Raw genomic sequence first — 18,455 nt, 5'->3', positions numbered from 1 at the left:
TGAAGAATCTAAGGTCAAAAGAAGAAAACATCATTTCAAGACTGGTATCAACAGGATGATGAATGTAAGAACATGACATAGAGGAGAGAATAAAGAGACTACATAACTGGAATACGCCATAGGTGTAAGGTTCTTCTCACTGAGCAAGGAATTGAAACCTGGAGTCCATGGGGTCCATATACGGACTTCAAGGGAGTTGTGAGCCCCTTGAAACTATTTGTAAAATCATGAGCATGTGCAAAGGTACTACAGTAAGACAAAAAATGGCCCCTACCCCCACCCCACAAGCTATCTATGTCAACTTCCAAGAACCTATGAATATTACTTCATAGGTAAAAGGTGATTAAGTTAAGGATCTTGACAGGAGGAACTTATTCTAGATTATCCAGATAGGCCCCAAATCAGTGACAAGTGTCCTTATAAGGACACACTGAAAATAGCCATAGAGAAGAAGAGGTGGCAATGTGACCCTGGAGACAAAGGCTGGAGTGATACAGCCAAGCTAGCAATGCCTACAGCTCCGGGAAGCAGGCAGAGGCAAGGAATCTCCCTCCAGGGCCTCTGCAGGGAATGCGGCCCTGCTAACACCTTCCTTGATTTGAACTTTTGGCCTCCAGAAATGTGAGAGAATGAATTTCTGTTGTTTTAAGCACTTCGTAATAATTTGCTATGGCAGTCGCATGAAATTAATACAGGTGCACTTTCATGGGAGGAGAGCCCATAACTTTCATCAGATTCTCAAAGAGGTTCTTACAAACCCCAAAAGGTAAAAGAACTTCTATTGTGAAGGATAAAGCAAAACTGTCTGTAAACAAAGGAACTAGAAATTTTTTAAAAACCTGTAGAATAAGTCATTACTTGGATAAGGTCCCATAGTGAGTAAATGTTGAAATAAGAAAATAATAAGCTGTTTCTGACATCCAATACAATACTCATTTCGTTATCTCTTGGAGTTCAACCCCACAAATGCATTGAAAGGCAGGGATTCCCAAACAACTAAACAGCTTGTTAAAAATATAGATTCCCGGGCTCCATCCCAAGGCACTGAATCAGAATCTCCAGGGTAGAGGAATTCATAAATATATATTTAAAACTCCTCTGATAAATTCACATGTGCAGCCAAATCTGGGAACTACTACTGTAAGGCAGGGGTCAGTAAACTTCTGTAAATGGTCAGACAGCAAAAATTTTAGGCTATGCAGGCCAAGAGACAAAATTGAGGATATTATATAGGTACTAACATAACATATCAGTCTTCCAACAAATTTCTACAAATTTTTTATGGACCAAATTCAAAATATAAAAATAACTGAATACAACTTTTTGCAATACAGGCCTACTAATGAAAAGAAGGGAATTCTTTCTTGGGAGGGGTAACATTCCAGTTAACTAGGGTTCAAAGTCAGTGTTTCCTATCATCAGATCATTGCACATGGTCATCTGTAAAAAGCAGGAGAGGACTTGGAAAACTAAAGCAGTGGGCTGCATTTGGCCTAAGGGCTGTAGCTTCCAAACCTCTGCAGAAAGGTAAAGAAGAAAGAACCACAACCCCTGCCCTTAAGCAATAGACAAGTTAGTTAAAGAGACAGAAAGAGCAAAGGTAAAGCAACAGTGGAATACATGAAGTGGAATTCTGGACGTTTTATGTTGTGGAGCAGTGAGTTCAAGCATGAACAGCCTTTTTCAATGTCAAAAAATGTGGCAGATATCTAAGATAGTAGTTCTTTTAGCACTGAGGGAAAACATCCATGACAAAAAGCAACTATAAAGTCTATAACGCTTTAAAGGGATTTCTTATTAACCAAAACAGCAGCTACATATACTTGAAAAATATTAACACATATTTACAAGACCCATTATTTATTCATCCACAGATGACACTTAATACGTGTATGGATCCTTGACCCCTGAGAGAACTCTGAAGCAGTGCAGGAAATCTCCACCCAAAGGTTAGGAACCACAATGACAGACTAGATGCTCAAGAGGTTCAGAAAGAAGGAAACAGTGGGAAGTGAGTAGAGGGGAAGGATATCATGGGGTTAGATAAGTAGGTAGATGTTTTCAAAGAAAGTGAAGAACAAATTTTAGGGAAAGGAAGACTACCAATGAGAAAATGCAGAGGGGCTGAGGGAGAGCCGCCTTACTAAGCAAGAGTTTGGAATAGGACCAAATTATGGAGCTCTGCCTCACCGCCTGCCTCTGCCACTGGAGCCAACGTGTGAGTGTTTCCCATGTACGCAGCCCTGATGAGCATTCTCTCATTCAATCTTCACTAAGAACAGCTTCCTGAATACTTCAGCCGTGTAAGTAAATAACCCTGGTTTCATCAGGTACAACTCTAAGTGAGTCGAAATCTAGACTTTTCCATCTTAAAAATAAAAAAAATTTGAAAAGCTTTCTCGTGACCCAATTTCTTTCCTGCATCTATCAGCCTCTATTCCTTCAGGGCCAAACTTCTGGAAAGGCATACGTTCATGTTTGCATTTTATCTCCTCCCACTGATCGTTCATCTCCAACCCGGTCCAATCTAGTTTCCACTTTTACCACCTCAGAGAAGCTGCTCTTGCCAAATGCAAGAAAAGGATGCATCAGCTCTCATCCTACAAAACATAAACTCTCAGCGGCATTCCTCAAGCCCCTGTCCTGAACACTGCTGACTCCTGACACCACACTCTTAGGGCAGGCATTCCCTCTATTTCTCCAGCTGCTCCTTCTTAAGCTCTGCCATCCTCCCCTCCCCTTCCTCCAAATGTTGGCATTCCCTCAGAGTTTGATCCTGGGCTGGAATCACTCAGTACTTAGAATCTCTCTAGGCGATCTCATCCATCTCCATGGCTTTAAATACCATTGGTAATTTCCCAATCTATCTTTCTAGCTTAGGTTTCTCTTCTGAGTTTCAGCCTGCATATCCATATGTCTACTTCAGAGCTCCACTTAGATGCTTCTCACCTATCCTGTGCTAAATTTTTATCTTTCCTCCCAGCATTCCTCCTTCTCTGGGCTTCCCTATCCAACCAGCAGCTCACACCAGAAACCTCAGGGTCATCCCTGTCACCTGCCCTTCTATGCATCCTCTATGTCCAATCCCTCAGCACGTCCTGAAAATTTTCCTCCTATAACACTCTCCAATTTAGAAGGTCACTTCTTGGGGCCAGCCCTGTGGTAAGGCGGTTAGTTCGCACGTTCCGCTTCAGTGGCCCTGGCGTTCACTGGTTCTGATCCCGGGTGTAGACATGGCACCACTTGGCAAGCTATGCTGTGGTAGGCGTCCCACATATAAAGTAGAGGAAGACGGGCACAGATGTTAGCTCAGGGCCAGTCTTCCTCAGCAAAAAGAGGAGGATTGGCAGCAGTTAGCTCAGGGCTGATCTTCCTCAAAAAAAAAAAAGTTTACTTCTTTCCATCTCTACTGCCATCACCCCTAGACCAAGCCACTGTCACCTCACCTGGTTAAGGTGAGAATCTTACAGAGGTTAGCCCCTGCACACTCTCACTTCTTTCTAATCCATTTCCACAAAGCAGAGTATAGAATTACAAGTATGAATCTGATTTCATCATTCCCTTACTTAAGATCCTTGAATAATTTCCTCTTAGGATAAATTTCAAATTCTTCATACACTCAATGGATTTTGCTTCATCAGCTCCCCACCCCACCCCCACACCTACCCTTCTCCTCCTCCTTCACTCCATGCTGTCCCCATCTGACCTTCCCTTAGTTCCTCAGATAGGACAAACCCTTTGCATCCTCTGTGCATGCTGCCCCTCCCCCAGCATCTCTTGGTCGACTCCTGTTTATTCCTCAGGTCTCAGTCTCAAGAGCACTTTCTCAAGGAGCCCATTCCTGCCTGATACCACTGTCTCCAGATTAAGGCCTCTGTTACTTACTCTCACAGCACCCCCCACCTCGTGCTTTGTAGTCCTTTGCACAGTTCTCATTACATGGTTATCATGTGACTCCTATTGTCTCCCACGCGAAAAAGTCAAAAGTCAACTGCAGAAGAACAGGAGCTGTGCTGTTTTATCTGCCACTGCTCTCCCACCACCAGCACAGCGCCTGACAGAGCAGGCGCTCAAATATTCGGTATTAGAATAGGTGGCTGAATTAATCAGAAGGCAGTTCACATAAATTGCTTTGAAGCAATTCACAATTTATAAACATAAAATTTAGTTAATATTTTAGTTAGACTATGGCTTAAAGTACTAACTATACATTACTTTTGAGGGATTAAAGCAGGAACTCTATTGAGCTATAATATTAACTAAACTTGAGTATCCTCCAATATATTTCTAAAACGATCCCATAAGTTACCTTTTATTCACTTATACATACCTTTCTCCCCAAAGTTAACACAGTTTGTTTTCCTAGGCATTAATATAATAATAATAATAATAATGTTATTTATAGGTCACCAAACACCATGCTATTCACTTTATAGTTAAGCTTCATCAGAAATAAATATCATAACCTCAATTTTTACGGACGAACTGAAGCTTAGAGAAGGTAAGTAACTAGATCAAAGTTATACAGCTAGTAAGCAGTGGTAGCAGGACCCAAACTCATACTAACTCAAAAGTCAATGTTTTTTCCTAGTACATCATGCTATCTCTAATATCATATTTATTTAGCAGTATCTATTATTTGTTAAAAACACAACATCTCTATATAAGTATTTGAGGCTTAAAAGGCTTTAAATGATTATTTAGCCTGTAAAATGACTGCTGAATTCAACCTCTCACATACAAAAACCAATTCTAACCCACTCATAAAAACCAGCAGGGGGGTGGGGGGCCAGCCCTGTGGTGCAGTGGTTAAGTTTGGTGCGCTCGGCTTTGGTGGCCTGGGTTCACAGGTCCGGGTCCCAGGTGCAGACCTATATCACTCGTCTGCCATGCTGAGGCAGCAACTCACTTATAAAGTGAAGGAAGATTGGCACAGATGTTAGCTCAGAGCTAATCTTCCTCAAGTGAAAAAAAAGAGGAAGATTGGCAACAGATGTTAGCTCAAGGCTAATCTTCCTCAGCAAAAACAAACAAACAAAATAGCCTAGCCTGAAAAAAAAAAAACAGCCAGCAACTCTTATTCAAAATGACATCCTTGTTCCTTATCCATGTAATCTATACTTCCTTCTACAAAATAAATTTAGCTTCCAGTTAATTTTCTTCTCTGCAAGGACCTCAATTAACTTTAAAAAATGGAACCATCACATTAGGGGAAAATGTGCATATTGATCTCTGTTTTTTAGAAAATGCAGGTGCATTTTGGACACGTAGTTCACAGCAAACTCAACTATTCCAAAAACCATCCATCAAAAGAAAAATTATGCCAAAAATCCTTTTGGTAGAAAATCTAGATCACACTCTTGGGTAGAGTATTTCACAAATCAACAACTTTGCTAACTGGCAATAGGCAGTCAATAACCATTTGATTGACCAATCACACAAGATACTTCTGCAACTAATGTCCTATTTCCTTGAGAGGGCAAGCATTGTTATTCATAATAACAATATTTCTAAGACAATTCCTAGTGAAACACGTAAGCAGTAAGTATTTCCTCAACGTAGAGGTAGGAAGGGGTCATTTAACCCAATTATGAATATTAATTCTTGAAAAACACTGTTCTCAGTGAACACTTTTAAATCCAAAATGGTTTTAAACTAGGATTTCTGATTAATGAACTAACCTCATTACCGAAGTCATAATAACTAACAAAAAGGACCGTGCATTTTTAAAGAATTAAAATATAACAAAATATACTTAATACTCAAAACTGATTATAAAACCACAGTAATAAAGAGAGTGTGGTACTGGCATAAAGAGACACATATAGATCAATGGAATAGAACTGAGAGTCCAGAAATAAACCCATACAGCCAACTGGTTTTCAACAAGGGTGCCAAGATCATTCAATGTGGAAAGAATAGTCTTTTCAACAAAGAGTGATAGGACAACTGGATATCCACATGCAAAAGAATGAAGTTTGGACCCCTACCTTACACTATACAGAAAAATTAACTAAAAATAAATCAAAGACCTAAATGTAAACATTAAACTCTTGAAAGAAAACACAACTGTTAATTTTCATAACCTTGGATTAGGCAATGGTTTCTTAAATATGACACCAAAAGCACAAGCAACCAGTGAAAAAATAGATAGGGTGTAGTATACAGAATATAGAAAGAATCTTATGGGCAAAGGATTTGAATAGACATTTCTCCAAAGATATGCAAATGGCTAACAAGCACATGAAAAGATGCTCAACATCATTAGTCATTAGGGAAATGCAAATCTAAACCACAATGAGCTACCACTTCACATCCACCAGGATGGCGAAATTAAAACAACAACAACAACAACAACGAAAACCCAGAAAATAATAAGTATTAGTGGGGATGTGGAGAAATTGGAACTCTTCTACATTGCTGGTGGGAATGTACAATCGGACAGCTGCTATGGAAAACAGTTTGGCAGTTCCTCAAAAAGTTAAACATAGAATTATCATATGACCCAGCAATTTGATTCGCAGGTCCAAGAGAATTGAAAACATATGCTCTCACAAAAACTTGTACACGAATGTTCACAGCAGCATTATTCACAGCAGCCAAAATGTGGAAACAACCCAAATGCTCATCAACTGATCAATGTATAAACAAAATGTGGTCTATCCATACAATAGAATACCACTCAGCCATACAAAGGAATGAAGTACTGACACGTGTTACAATATAGATGAAACTTGAAAACATTATGCTAAGTAAAAGACCACATATTGTACGATTCCATTTATATGAAATGTTCAGAATAGGTAAATCTGTAGAAACGGGACATAGATTAGCGGTTGTCAGGAGTTAAAGGGAGGAGGAATTGGGGGCTGACTGCTTATGGTTTTGGGGTTTCTTTTCGAGATAATGAAATGTTCTGTAATTAGCAGTGATGACTGTACAATCTTTGTGTCTACACTAAAAACCAATGAATTGTACACTTTAATATGGTGAATTTTATGGTATGTGAATTATATCTCAATTTAAATACATATATTATAGGGGCCAGCCCCATGGCCGAGTGGTTAAGTTCACACGCTCTGCTTTGGTGGCCTGGGGTTTCGCTGGTTCGGATCCTGGGTGCAGACATGGCACCGCACATCAGGCCATGCTGAGGCGGCGTCCTACATAGCACAACCAGAGGCACTCACAACTAGAATATACAACTAGAATATACAACTAGGTGCTGGGGAGGCTTTGGAGAGAAGAAGAAAAAAAGAAAAGAAAAGAAGATTGGCAACAGATGTTAGCTCAGGTGCCAATCTTAAAAAATAAAAAAAAAAAATCTATAAGCTTAAAAATATATATATATATAATATATTCTTAACACTAAAGCTATACTGATCATAATTTATTTAGTCTTTTGATGATTCAGAAATATCTTGCTTTATTTAAATTTACAGGTTTTTTCCCTTAAAGTGTCAAATAATGCAAACTTCTAATTAATAGCATATGCAAAACGAGTCACATACATGATTCATAATGGTTTCTTAAAATTTAATGAGTAAAACAAAAGTTTGGGAAAGGTGTTTTGCTAGCAAAACTTCATCAGATCTATAAACCTTAAAAAAAGTATAATCTCATAACTAAAATTTATGCATGCTTTTTACAATACTATTTTCCAACTATCTCTACTATAATTTAAAGAAAAGAAATCAACTAGACTTGCTTTGTTTTTCATATTTAAAAGTATGAAGCGGTCAGCCCAGCGGCATAGTGATTAAGTTTGCATGCTCTGCTTCAGAGGCCTGGGGTTCATGGGTTTGGATCCTGAGTGCAGACCTACATACCACTTATCAAGCCATGCTGTGGAGGCGTCCCACATAAAAAGAAATACAGCAAAATTGGCACAAAGAGGAAGACTGGCAACAGATGTTAGCTCAGGACTAATGTTCCTCACCAAAAAAAAAGTATGAAAAGCAAAGAGAAAAAACTAATTTGTAATAATCTAGATTTTACATGATTATATTCAGAAGAAGAAATGAGACCTTCTACTAATTAATGAGTGCACACACTGCAGGAAGCATTTCACCAGGTTACTAATATGGTACATGAAACTTGAAAGACCTTCTGACCACAGGTCTCACTAATGGCACTTCACTTTCCAGTTCCATCACAAGCCTCTGCTATACGAAATCAGCAGTTGAAGTCACTAACAAATTTTCAGTTTTAATGGTAGAACTCATTAGTTTATAGGTACTACTAAAGTATATAAATGCAAAACTATTTTATGCCTAACAGAAATAAAATAGTAATTATTAATTTGAGTTTTTGTAAATGACCATCACCTAAGCCTCTGGAGTCCAGGCAGGTAATAAATGAGCCAAGCAGATCTAGAGTAAGACAAGGAAAGAGTGGGATCCTGGGTGACCAGGAGAGCAGAGGCCCCATCTAAAGCCAGCAGCCATCACTCAGCTCCAGCAAACTGCTGCCAGACGGGAATAAGAGCCCAGCATGGCCAGATTTCCAGTTTCTCAAGAACTAGAAATCTTTGTTTCATGTTTTGTAAAATCGCTCTAATTTTGAAATGTTGGCAACAAACAAAAAAACAAGTTGAAATAATGCAAAAGCCAAATAAAGCACATCAGATGCTGAGTATGGCCACTAGTTTGCAAACTCTGAAAATAAACCCTTGAAATTAGTTTATAACAAGTAAACTATAAATATAAATATTTTATATATATAATATACTTTATATACAACTAATATATATTATATATACTTAGTATATACAATATACTATAAACATATTCATCAAAGTTTGGGAGGCACTGCTCATCCTTAAAGTTTTCAAGGTGGTCCACAGACCAGACCCTTAGAGAGTAGTATCATATTCTATTTCATTCATATTCCTTACTGAAGTATCAAAGATAACTCACTTCTTCCAGTCATTTGGTGACATTTTCTTACTGTAGCCAAGTGGAAATAGAGTGAATGTCTCACCTATACTCCACTGATAATTAGTCCAAGGATCAAAACAGTTTAGGAACCACTGGGATGAAAACAACAATTGGGGAAGCTATTTCCTGCTTTTGGACAGATCTTAAAGAAATTCAATTAGGTGGTAAAATTGGTCTCCATTTTATAATAATCAACTAGTAGTAAAGCAGAATGGGGACAGAGTCGTCCAAATAATAATTACATAGTTGAACAGAAATATTGTGTTGAACGTTCTGGTATGGTGGAGTTACAGACATGAATCTTCCTGGAAAATACACATAGCAACAAGGAGAAAGGAAAAAGAAAAAAATCTCACAAAATTCCTTTTTCAGCAAACCTAGGAGAAAAATAAAAACATAAAAACTCCAAAATACATGAAATCAGGGCTGACATCAAACAAGGTTGGTATTGACAGAATCTATGCTGGGAGTGGAGAGCAGAGATAGAGACGGAGGGCGTGGCATGTGATGAGGAGGGCCCGGTAATGGCAGATCTCAGAAAGCAACAGCAAAAATGCACTTCCTTAAGGAGAAGGGTTTCCATCGGCCTGCTGGGGCTGTGTTCCTCCAGTCACAGCTGTAAAGAAAGAAGTGGGAAGTCTAGAATTGATGGCAAAAAGCCTCCAGACTCAGTGTGGTCTGGAGAGGCAGAGGACACGAGGTGACACAGAGAAACACACCCAGGTGCCATACATAAAAAGGAATATGTCTGAGGCAGAAATCTGGAAATCTACCCTGGCCCCAACCACGCCTCCTACCAGTGACTGACTGAGGAAAATCTAATTCATTAAATTACAAGGAACAAAAAGGTAACTGTGTCAGTGTTGACGTAGAGACACTATATGAAAAATGGCATAAATGAGCAGCATAATGTACCAACCGCCAAAGAATGCTCACTAGAAAAATATTACAATGGAGAAGATAAAAATGCTAACTAAATATTCTTGCACGAATTTAAGAAAATCAGTGAAGTCACCACCACTATGAAGAAGATCACAAAGCACACATATAAGAAGCCAAAGAAGAAATGTCTAGGGGCCAGCCCGGTGGCACAGTGGTTAAGTTCGCACGTTCCACTTTGGTGACCTGGGATTTGCTGGTTTGGATCCCAGGTGTGGACCCACACACCACTTGTCAAGCCATGCTGTGGTAGGCGTCCCATATATAAAGTAGAGGAAGATGGGCACGGATGTTAGCTCAGAGCCAGTCTTCCTCAGCAAAAAGAAAAGGATGGGCAGCAGATGTTAGCTCAGGGCTAATCTTCCTCAAGAAAAAAAAAAAGAAGAAGAAAAAATGTCTAAAACAACAGGAATAGAGGAAGCATGAACTGGCAGAACTCAAGAAAGAAACAGAAGAGTAGACAAAACCATGACAAAAATGAAGAAGAAACAGAAAGGACGACAAAGAGAAGAGACATTGCAGAAGACACAGTAAGAAACATTAAAGATAGAAATAAACAAACAAAAAAGTGTTTAAAAGGATTAGAGAGAAAATAATAGATAAAAGGATATACAAAGAGGGATCTAACAGACATAGAATTAGGGTCACCAAAAAAGAAAACCAAAACAGTCAAACAAAATAAAGATATCATTAAAGAAAACTTTCCTGAAATAAAAAATAGATTTGAATCTACACATTAAAAGGGACACATGTGCCAGCATATCCTAAGCCAGCATATCCTAGTAGAGTTACTAAATATTAAAGAGAAAGAGAGAATCCTTTGGGCAGATAGGCAAACAAGATCAACTCATTAACAGAATGTAATAATATATGAGATAAACAGAACATAAATATTCTAGGTCATAACAATGTATAAGTGCAAATAACAAAAATTGGGAGAAGGGAGAAAGTGAGCAGGTAGTATAATAAGCTTATGATTACCTTGATGTAATAGCTGGGAGTCAATGGATAGCCTTAAAGTTCACAAATCAAATAAGACAAGTATAAGCATACATAATAATACAAATGCAAATACTACTGTGAATAAATACCATCGGCTACTGAATAAAATTGGGTGATGAAGAAGTGAAAAGGGAAGAGAGACGAGAGAATTTTAAAAGAATTTTAACTTTGTTTATAAAAGAGAACTAACAGTTACTATCAACAGAGAACTAAGAATATCATATAAAGTAACCAGTAAGACAAAAACACAAACTTTCCTAAATATCAGAACAACCAAAACACAAAGAAAAACAGACTACACAGTGAAAGACTTAAAATTTATATATATAAAAATAGAAAACATAAAATAAAACACAATGACAGAGCCCAGACAAAACATATCTGACATATCAATAAATGTAAACGGATTCAACTCACATTAAAAGAAAGAGATTTTCAAGGTGACTCATAAATTAAAACCTAACTTCATGTGCATTTCTAGAGACAATCTAAATCAACGTAATTTTAAAAGTCTGAAAACAAACGAATGGGCAAAGACATACCAGGCAAATGTAAACAAGAAGAATGTAGGCATTGTTTTACCCAGATCTTCCTGACTCCAGAATCTGAGGTCTTAACCACCACAAATACTGCTCCATGCACTTCCGTAACAGTGCATGTGGGTAAGTGTGCATGAATGAATATACTTTATATATTTCAAAAAAATCTATCTAAAATAAATTACTCAATTACATATGATCTTTAAAATAAGACCAGATACCAAATTTACAGTACCACCAGATTGCTGAGTTTAAAGCATTCAGTAATATTTACTTTTAATGATATATTTTCCATATAAAAATCAAAACACTGTACTGAAAACTCCTCGCCTGGATTTATGTCAAGATCAGTTGTTGCCCTAACATCATGCACTAACTCCTCACTCGGATGACAACCTACTGTCAAGCACTCAAAAACTAAAATTCCAGTTGAATTGTTCTCTGCAAGGGTAGAGACCGAAGGAAGCAGGATTTTATCATATTTACAGTATACTACAAATACTTCCACTGAAGCAACAATTTTTTTAGCCTCCTGCAGAAATCCATAGCTATGATATTGCTTTCAGGTGTTAAAAGAGTTGTATCTTCAGAAAGAGATTTCATGGCTCAGAAACAAAAGAACATATGGGTAGTAAAAATTAAGAAACACTCTAGGAATATTATATAAAGGTCAATAATGGCTCTTTAAATACAAAAATAAACCTGTGGCAACATCAACTCAGTTAATGTTTAAGGGGAAGTAACTGAGAAACCTCTGTGTTCCAATCTCAACATTAATCACAGAAAGAGGCGGGGGGGCTAAGAAAAGTACCAACCTGATAAGACTGGTTGAGCATTAAATGATTGAAACACTCAGAACACTGCTTGGCTTATATTTCAATAAATGTGAGCTAATATTATCATCACAAAGATATAAATTTCAAACTGACACATTATTCAAGCCTTTTAAATCTATTATGATTACTGATGATAGAGTTAGCCCCACAGAGAAATATTTCCCTAATGGAAAAAAAGAAAGGAATTTAAAGCTGCTCCTTCCTTAAATTCCCTGTTCTCTCTCTGCTACCACCTACCACTGATGCGAGATGAGGAGCCCATCCTCTTTTAACCCACAGTACATCTCCGTTACAGCGCCAGACCAGGAAGTTTTTGTTGGTGGTGCCCTGTCTTCCCCACCAAGGCTGCTGTGAACTCCTTGAAGTCAGGGATTATGTCTTGTGCATCTCAGCACCTGCAGGGCGTCTGTTCCCACACGTAATAGATGCTCAGTAAAGGTGTGTTAAACTAACAAATGTGGTATTGTAGGAAAAGTATATTTGTGTACGTATGTGTATGAAAAACACGATCCTGTTCAGGGTTTATATTTTGTGGATTTCAGTGACCTTGATATCAGACCTTTCAGGAAGGTAGGCAGCTAAGGCACCTCAGCTGGGACCAAGAAAGAAAAAAGGGATGGGTCAAGAAATACTTAGACACCTATGGAGCGTTCCGTGAGGATGAGGCAACGAACTGAGCTCTAGGGTTATAAAGACCACATCTCTGTCTGCAAAGAGCTCACAGTCCCCTTAGGCACCAGGCAGGTGAGGATCTCGTCCCTACCAGTGAGCAGAGATGATAATGTTAGATCAGGACAGCTGACTCCCAGGGTTCTCCTACATTGCAGTGCTCTTTCCACTGGAGCAATGCCTTTCCAGTCTTGGCAGGGCTCATAGAAAAAAATACATTCTGCAGCATTAACCAGTACAGAGACACACATTTCTGATTTTTCCTATTTAATTCTATTCTATTTCACATTTTAAAAATGTTCATCCTGACACATTAAATCCTGACTCAAAGGTTAAAAAAAATAACTGCTCTAGAAGATAGATTTTTAAAACTCTCTCTAGATCAAGGCAGATATAATTCCTAATAGTTTTTCTCACACAATGAATTTGTATCCCAGCAAAAAAATAAAACACTATCAAATAATCAAATAACCCAAAAAGACTAACATAGAGCCATGACAGCTGTCACTCGGGGAGTGGGAGGAAGCTAACCCTAATCTCCATCAGCTTTCCCTAAAACCACCCAGGTAAACACTCAATCTAATGGAAACAGCGTTTGCTAAGCAAAAGCAGCCTGGTGGCAAGTCCCCTAGCAGCCCAGCTCCCTTCCAGCCAGCCTGTGGCCCAAAGGACTCTCATCCTATACAGAAATTCCATAGCATCCACTTACGATGAATTTTTTTAAACAATTTTGTGCAAGAGATTTTAACTAAACATGTTTGTATGGGGAACAATGAATTTATTAACATAAGTGAATGAAGATCAAAATAAACTATTTTAAATAAACACATTTTATTAAAAAAAAAAATCTGTCTGAAATTTGCCAATCTTCACTTAATCTGGGGAGGAGAGGGGGAATGTACTGATTTATCCCAGATCCGAACAAAGCATGCAGAGCTGGATCATTAGTTAAGCTAGTATCTCTTTTGGTTTGCCCTTGAAATACTAGGCCAAAGGCAGTACACAACTTTTCCTCCACACAAGGTGTGTGTATAGCACTTCCCACTAAAGGAAATGTGGTAACAACAATCATTACTGCCTAGTAGCAAGCTAGAGATGAACAAATCCCAATGTCCTCAGAGTTCATTCAAGAAATGTGTTCCCTGACAAGACATAAAGTCAGAAACAGGGAGAAAGACCAGAAAATTCCTTTCCATCTTCTGTCCATAGGCAGTACTTCAGCTCTGAGAACGCAAATTAGGTACAAGAATGTTCACTCAAGTTCTTGGGCTTACTAGCCTTACCATTCCCCATCCAAGGAGCATGTCTGAGTTTAAAGGACTCGTTTTTGTGACATTTGTCTCAAATTAAGACAATTTTATAAATCTTTAATAAATCTTCCTGTGTTCTCCAAAAGAAATCTGTTTAGAACTATGTTTCGAAAAATATTCTTTTTATAAAGATAGAATGCATTTCTCCTAAGAAAAAGGAAAAAGCCATACTTACTATAAATCAGCTCTAACAGAACTTTCTGTGATGATGGAAGTGTTCTCTATTGGCACTATCCAATACAGTAGCCACTAGCCACCTGGTACACAGCACTTGATGGTACAACCACCTAGCACTTGGTGGCTGGCATTAACTGAGAAACTGAATTTTAAATTTTATTTCATTTTAATTAGTTTAAATTTAAATAGCCACATATAGCTAGCAGCTACCATATGGGGCAGTGTAGGTTAGATAACCAACGTAAGTCCTCAGCAGCAGAGCTGAATAACTGACTCGTCTCACGCTGAAAGTCACAATTTGGAAAAATTCTATTTCACACCAATATTCAATTTGTAGTTTTCTAATTAATACTTAATTAACATTTACGGTTTCTTCAGAAGTGCGTTTTCAGCAAAGTTTAGCAATTTTTATTCCAAAACATTAACATACTAGATCTGCTGAGCAGAATTCCTTTGGCAACATTCAATTTTTCATCTGTGAAACTGAAGCACAGGGAAAGGAAAAAGAAATCAAGCCCACCCTCCTCTGGATACAAAGGAAGGAATGAAATACACAATCCATACAAGGCTCAGATAACCTCCTAGACTCTTATGGGTACATCGGCTCATCAAGTTCTACTTATGTTTGCTTCTTTAGACCCAACTGTAGCTTTCAACAAAAGTCATTCCTACATTTGCTTGACCTCTTGACTGTGTTCTGTTACCATCACACCATGACCAGACCCTCTAAAAGTATTCTACCTATAGGAAAACCATTTAAAATATACACACTAAAATATTCTATATTTAAATGAGACAACCTGATCAAATGGTCAAAATGCTGTAGCCTGAAGAAGAACAGATGCTTCAGAGACACTAAAATATGCAGATCATGCCAAGACCACTTTTCAAGCAGGTGGCAAAAGAAACTGCGCAGTTCTACAGTCAGCAAGGAAGAGACAAGAAAATACGCTTAAAAATCCATTGCAGCCACGCTATGGCCATAGGATAACTAACTTTAACTTCAAGCAGCATCACTGCGCTCCTTACAATCTCAAGGTCAACGCCAAATCAATTTTTTTCAGCTTCTCATCATGCTAACATTTACACACAAATATACCACACACACAAGCACAAATGTTTAAATAATTTCACTGTTTAAATAGAACAAACTTCTAGAACTTGTATGTCAAAATACTATGAGTTCGAGGCCACTACGGTGGTGTAGCAGTTAAGTTCGTGTGCTCTGCTTTGTGGCTCAGGGTTCGCAGGTTCAGATCCTGGGTGCAGACCTATGCAGTGCTCATCAAGCCATGCTGTGGCAGCATCTCATATACAAAATAGAGGAAGATGGCCACCAATGTTAGCTCAGGGCTCATCTTCCCCAGCAAAAAGAGGAAGACTGGCAGCAGATGTTGGCTCAGGGCCAATCTTCCTCACGACCGGGACCCCCCCCCAAAAATACCATGAGTTCATTAAAAACAAGCAAACTTAAGTACACTGTACAAAGACTAAAGTCATTGGTACCACATAGCACATTTGGAGAAGCTCAAACTATACAGACCAAAGCAATTCTAAGACAGCAGTGCAATTCAGGTAAGAATTCAGCACCATAGACCAGAACTTCATTTTTTCTCTACCACTACCACTACCACCACCAGGTCCTAAAAAGGAACTAGATGCTCACCTACTGTAGCCAAAGAGCAGTGGGATCTCAACAAGACACATGACAAGGAAGCAATGCATACACTAACCCAGGGGCTTTGGGCCTTGCAGAATAACAAATAGCATTGCCAGGAGAAAAGACTTCAGCTGCAGCAACTCAGAGCACTCTGACCTAGCAAGAAGCTGTCGGATCCATAAAAACTGTGTGCTGTCAGTCCTTTTCTTGTGTATATGGATAAAATCTGCAGATGCAGCCCGGGCAGGAAAGAGGGAGATAGAGGATTTAAAATCGGGTACTCCCGTGCTGTTTGACCCCAAGAGTACCCTCCCCACTCTTCCAAGCTATGACCCACAGACTCCACTGATCGCAGCATCTGCAGCACGATCTCTATCAATTATGAAATTCTATGATAGAAGCGCTAGAAACCTCAATGCTTTTTTCATTATCTTAATTCTTAGGGGGGAAAAGTCAAATAAATATAATAAACAATACAGAATGTCCACAGCAGAGGCACAAGTTCTCAAAGCACTTAAGGTTTACAAACTGAAAATAAACACTATTCTTCATATAGTTCTTTAAAAGTCCACTTCAGAATAGTATTACTCCTGCTTTCCAAAATGCAATTTAAAGGCAGAAATAAAAATCTTAAGAACACTCAGATGATAAATTAGCTTAACACGGATGAAACATTTTTTTGTATTTAATATTCTAAGACATTTATGAAATAAAATATAGATTCTAGTAAACAAAAGAAACACACGTAAGAGAAAACAAAGTCATTTTTTGCTTGGCTTAAAATGTACACAGTACAATACTACATTAAATGAAAAAACTTATTAAACTATCTTAGCACAAATATGGCTCAATCCTTTTTCTAAATCCCCAATGTTGATGGGCTAAATACCTTACCTCTTCCTTTTATAAGCCCTGAAGTCCTATATAACCCACTCCTATTCCTCTAGGAGAGCTTCTGCAGTTTTAATAAACAAATGTCAATCACATTAAAAACATTTAAGAAATTTACCAATATGTAATTATGAAATTATACTTCTGAAAATATCATCCTTCCTAAATTACGATTCTGGAAAAAAAAACTCAATAGAGTTGTTTCCTATTTATTTTTTCAATAGTCAAAGCATAAAAGCATCTTCAACCCAAAGTGTCATGTATATTTAATTATGGCTCCTGACTTAAGCATAACATTACAAATTTGTTCATATACATTAAACAAAAGTGCTCTCACTCTTACCTGTATATCCTGCATACCATCCCCAAGAAGCCACCATTCCTAAAAGCCATTTATACATGATTCCTTCAATGTACCAGAACCGCTTACTGTCCAGCACTCGAAGGGGCTGAAGCATAATTACATAGCAGATGTAGGATGGAATAGCAACCAGGTTGTTGGCGACCATGAAGGCAAATCTCATCAGGGCTTTCACCAAGATCCAGCCCAGCCACGGAGCTTCTTCCAAAGTCACAGCCATTCTCACATTGGAGTCCGTCCTGTCTTTCTGAGGTGAAAGAAAATGTCATTTAAAAAGGAAAATGGCTTAAACGCATCTAAATAGTCATCAACACAGAAATCATCTTCAGCACAAAAATAAAAGAAAAATCGAGGGTCTAAGCCTTCCCGGTGGAGTACCTCGGTGATCTTTCCGGGAAATTCCAGCGGGAGACAGACAGCGAGGGAGGAGGAGCCGCACAAGGTCAAGGGAGCTGTTCACGGTGGCACAGGGTATGTCACAATATATGTAGCAAATGATAATACTATTCCCACTAACTAATCGGTGGCTGTCCCTGCACCGCTCTCACTGCAGTCTTCCGTTTGGACTTTAAGGGAGAAAAAAAGACCCGCTGGCTGCCGACACCCTCAGTATCTCCAAACTGACGACACGAGTGGAGAGAAGACTGAAACATGGACCTCTCAATCAGATTTCCCAGGTGCTGAGAACCTCGGTACCCTCGCCACCCCCATCCCTGCACATTGATTCATTCCTTCAAAAGGTCTCTCAGAGGAGCCAAAAGAGTTACGCGAAAAATGTTCACTTGCGGCAAAAGGGTTTCCGTTTTCCTTTTTTTAACAGAAAAAAGGAGAGGGGCCTAAAAACGAGGGCAAAAAGGTGAGAGGAAGAAAGTGGGGGATAATGAGGCGAAAAGGAGGAAGGACAGGAGCAGGGGGAGGGAGCAAAAGCGAGAAGGAGGGAAGCGGGAGGGCAGGGATAAAGGGAATAAAGTCTCGGACCGAAGGCCAGGGAAGCGGGGATGATGAAGGAGGCGGGGAGGAAGAGGCGACAGCGCTCGGGGGTCGGGCGGAGCCCGCAGCGGTTTCCGCCGATGTGGAAGGGGCCGGGGCGGCGGGCTCGGCCGGCGCCGGGCTCACCTCGGCGGGCGCGGGC

General features: G+C 39.0%; 1 protein-coding gene across 2 annotated transcripts in view; it reads right to left on the bottom strand.

The window, feature by feature from the left end:
- LPGAT1 (lysophosphatidylglycerol acyltransferase 1) overlaps window positions 1-18,455 on the bottom strand; it is a 76,852-nt gene that overhangs the window by 57,364 nt on the left and 1,033 nt on the right. The window contains exons 1-2 of one of the 2 annotated variants that reach the window (XM_046682310.1): window positions 18,440-18,449; window positions 17,306-17,570 (exon numbers count right to left, since the gene is read on the bottom strand). In XM_046682310.1, coding sequence (XP_046538266.1) covers window positions 17,306-17,543 — 238 coding nt within the window. In that variant the 5' untranslated portion in view covers window positions 17,544-17,570; window positions 18,440-18,449. Of the gene's footprint in view, window positions 1-17,305; window positions 17,571-18,439; window positions 18,450-18,455 lie in introns of those variants that run through there. The other variant, XM_046682309.1, reaches the window with a different exon arrangement.

The sequence above is a fragment of the Equus quagga genome, chromosome 13, assembly GCF_021613505.1.
Source record: "Equus quagga isolate Etosha38 chromosome 13, UCLA_HA_Equagga_1.0, whole genome shotgun sequence".
In the NCBI taxonomy this organism is placed as follows: domain Eukaryota; kingdom Metazoa; phylum Chordata; class Mammalia; order Perissodactyla; family Equidae; genus Equus; species Equus quagga.
The sequence above is the reverse complement of the archived record's forward strand: the minus strand, read 5'-3'. Positions and strand labels throughout refer to the sequence as shown.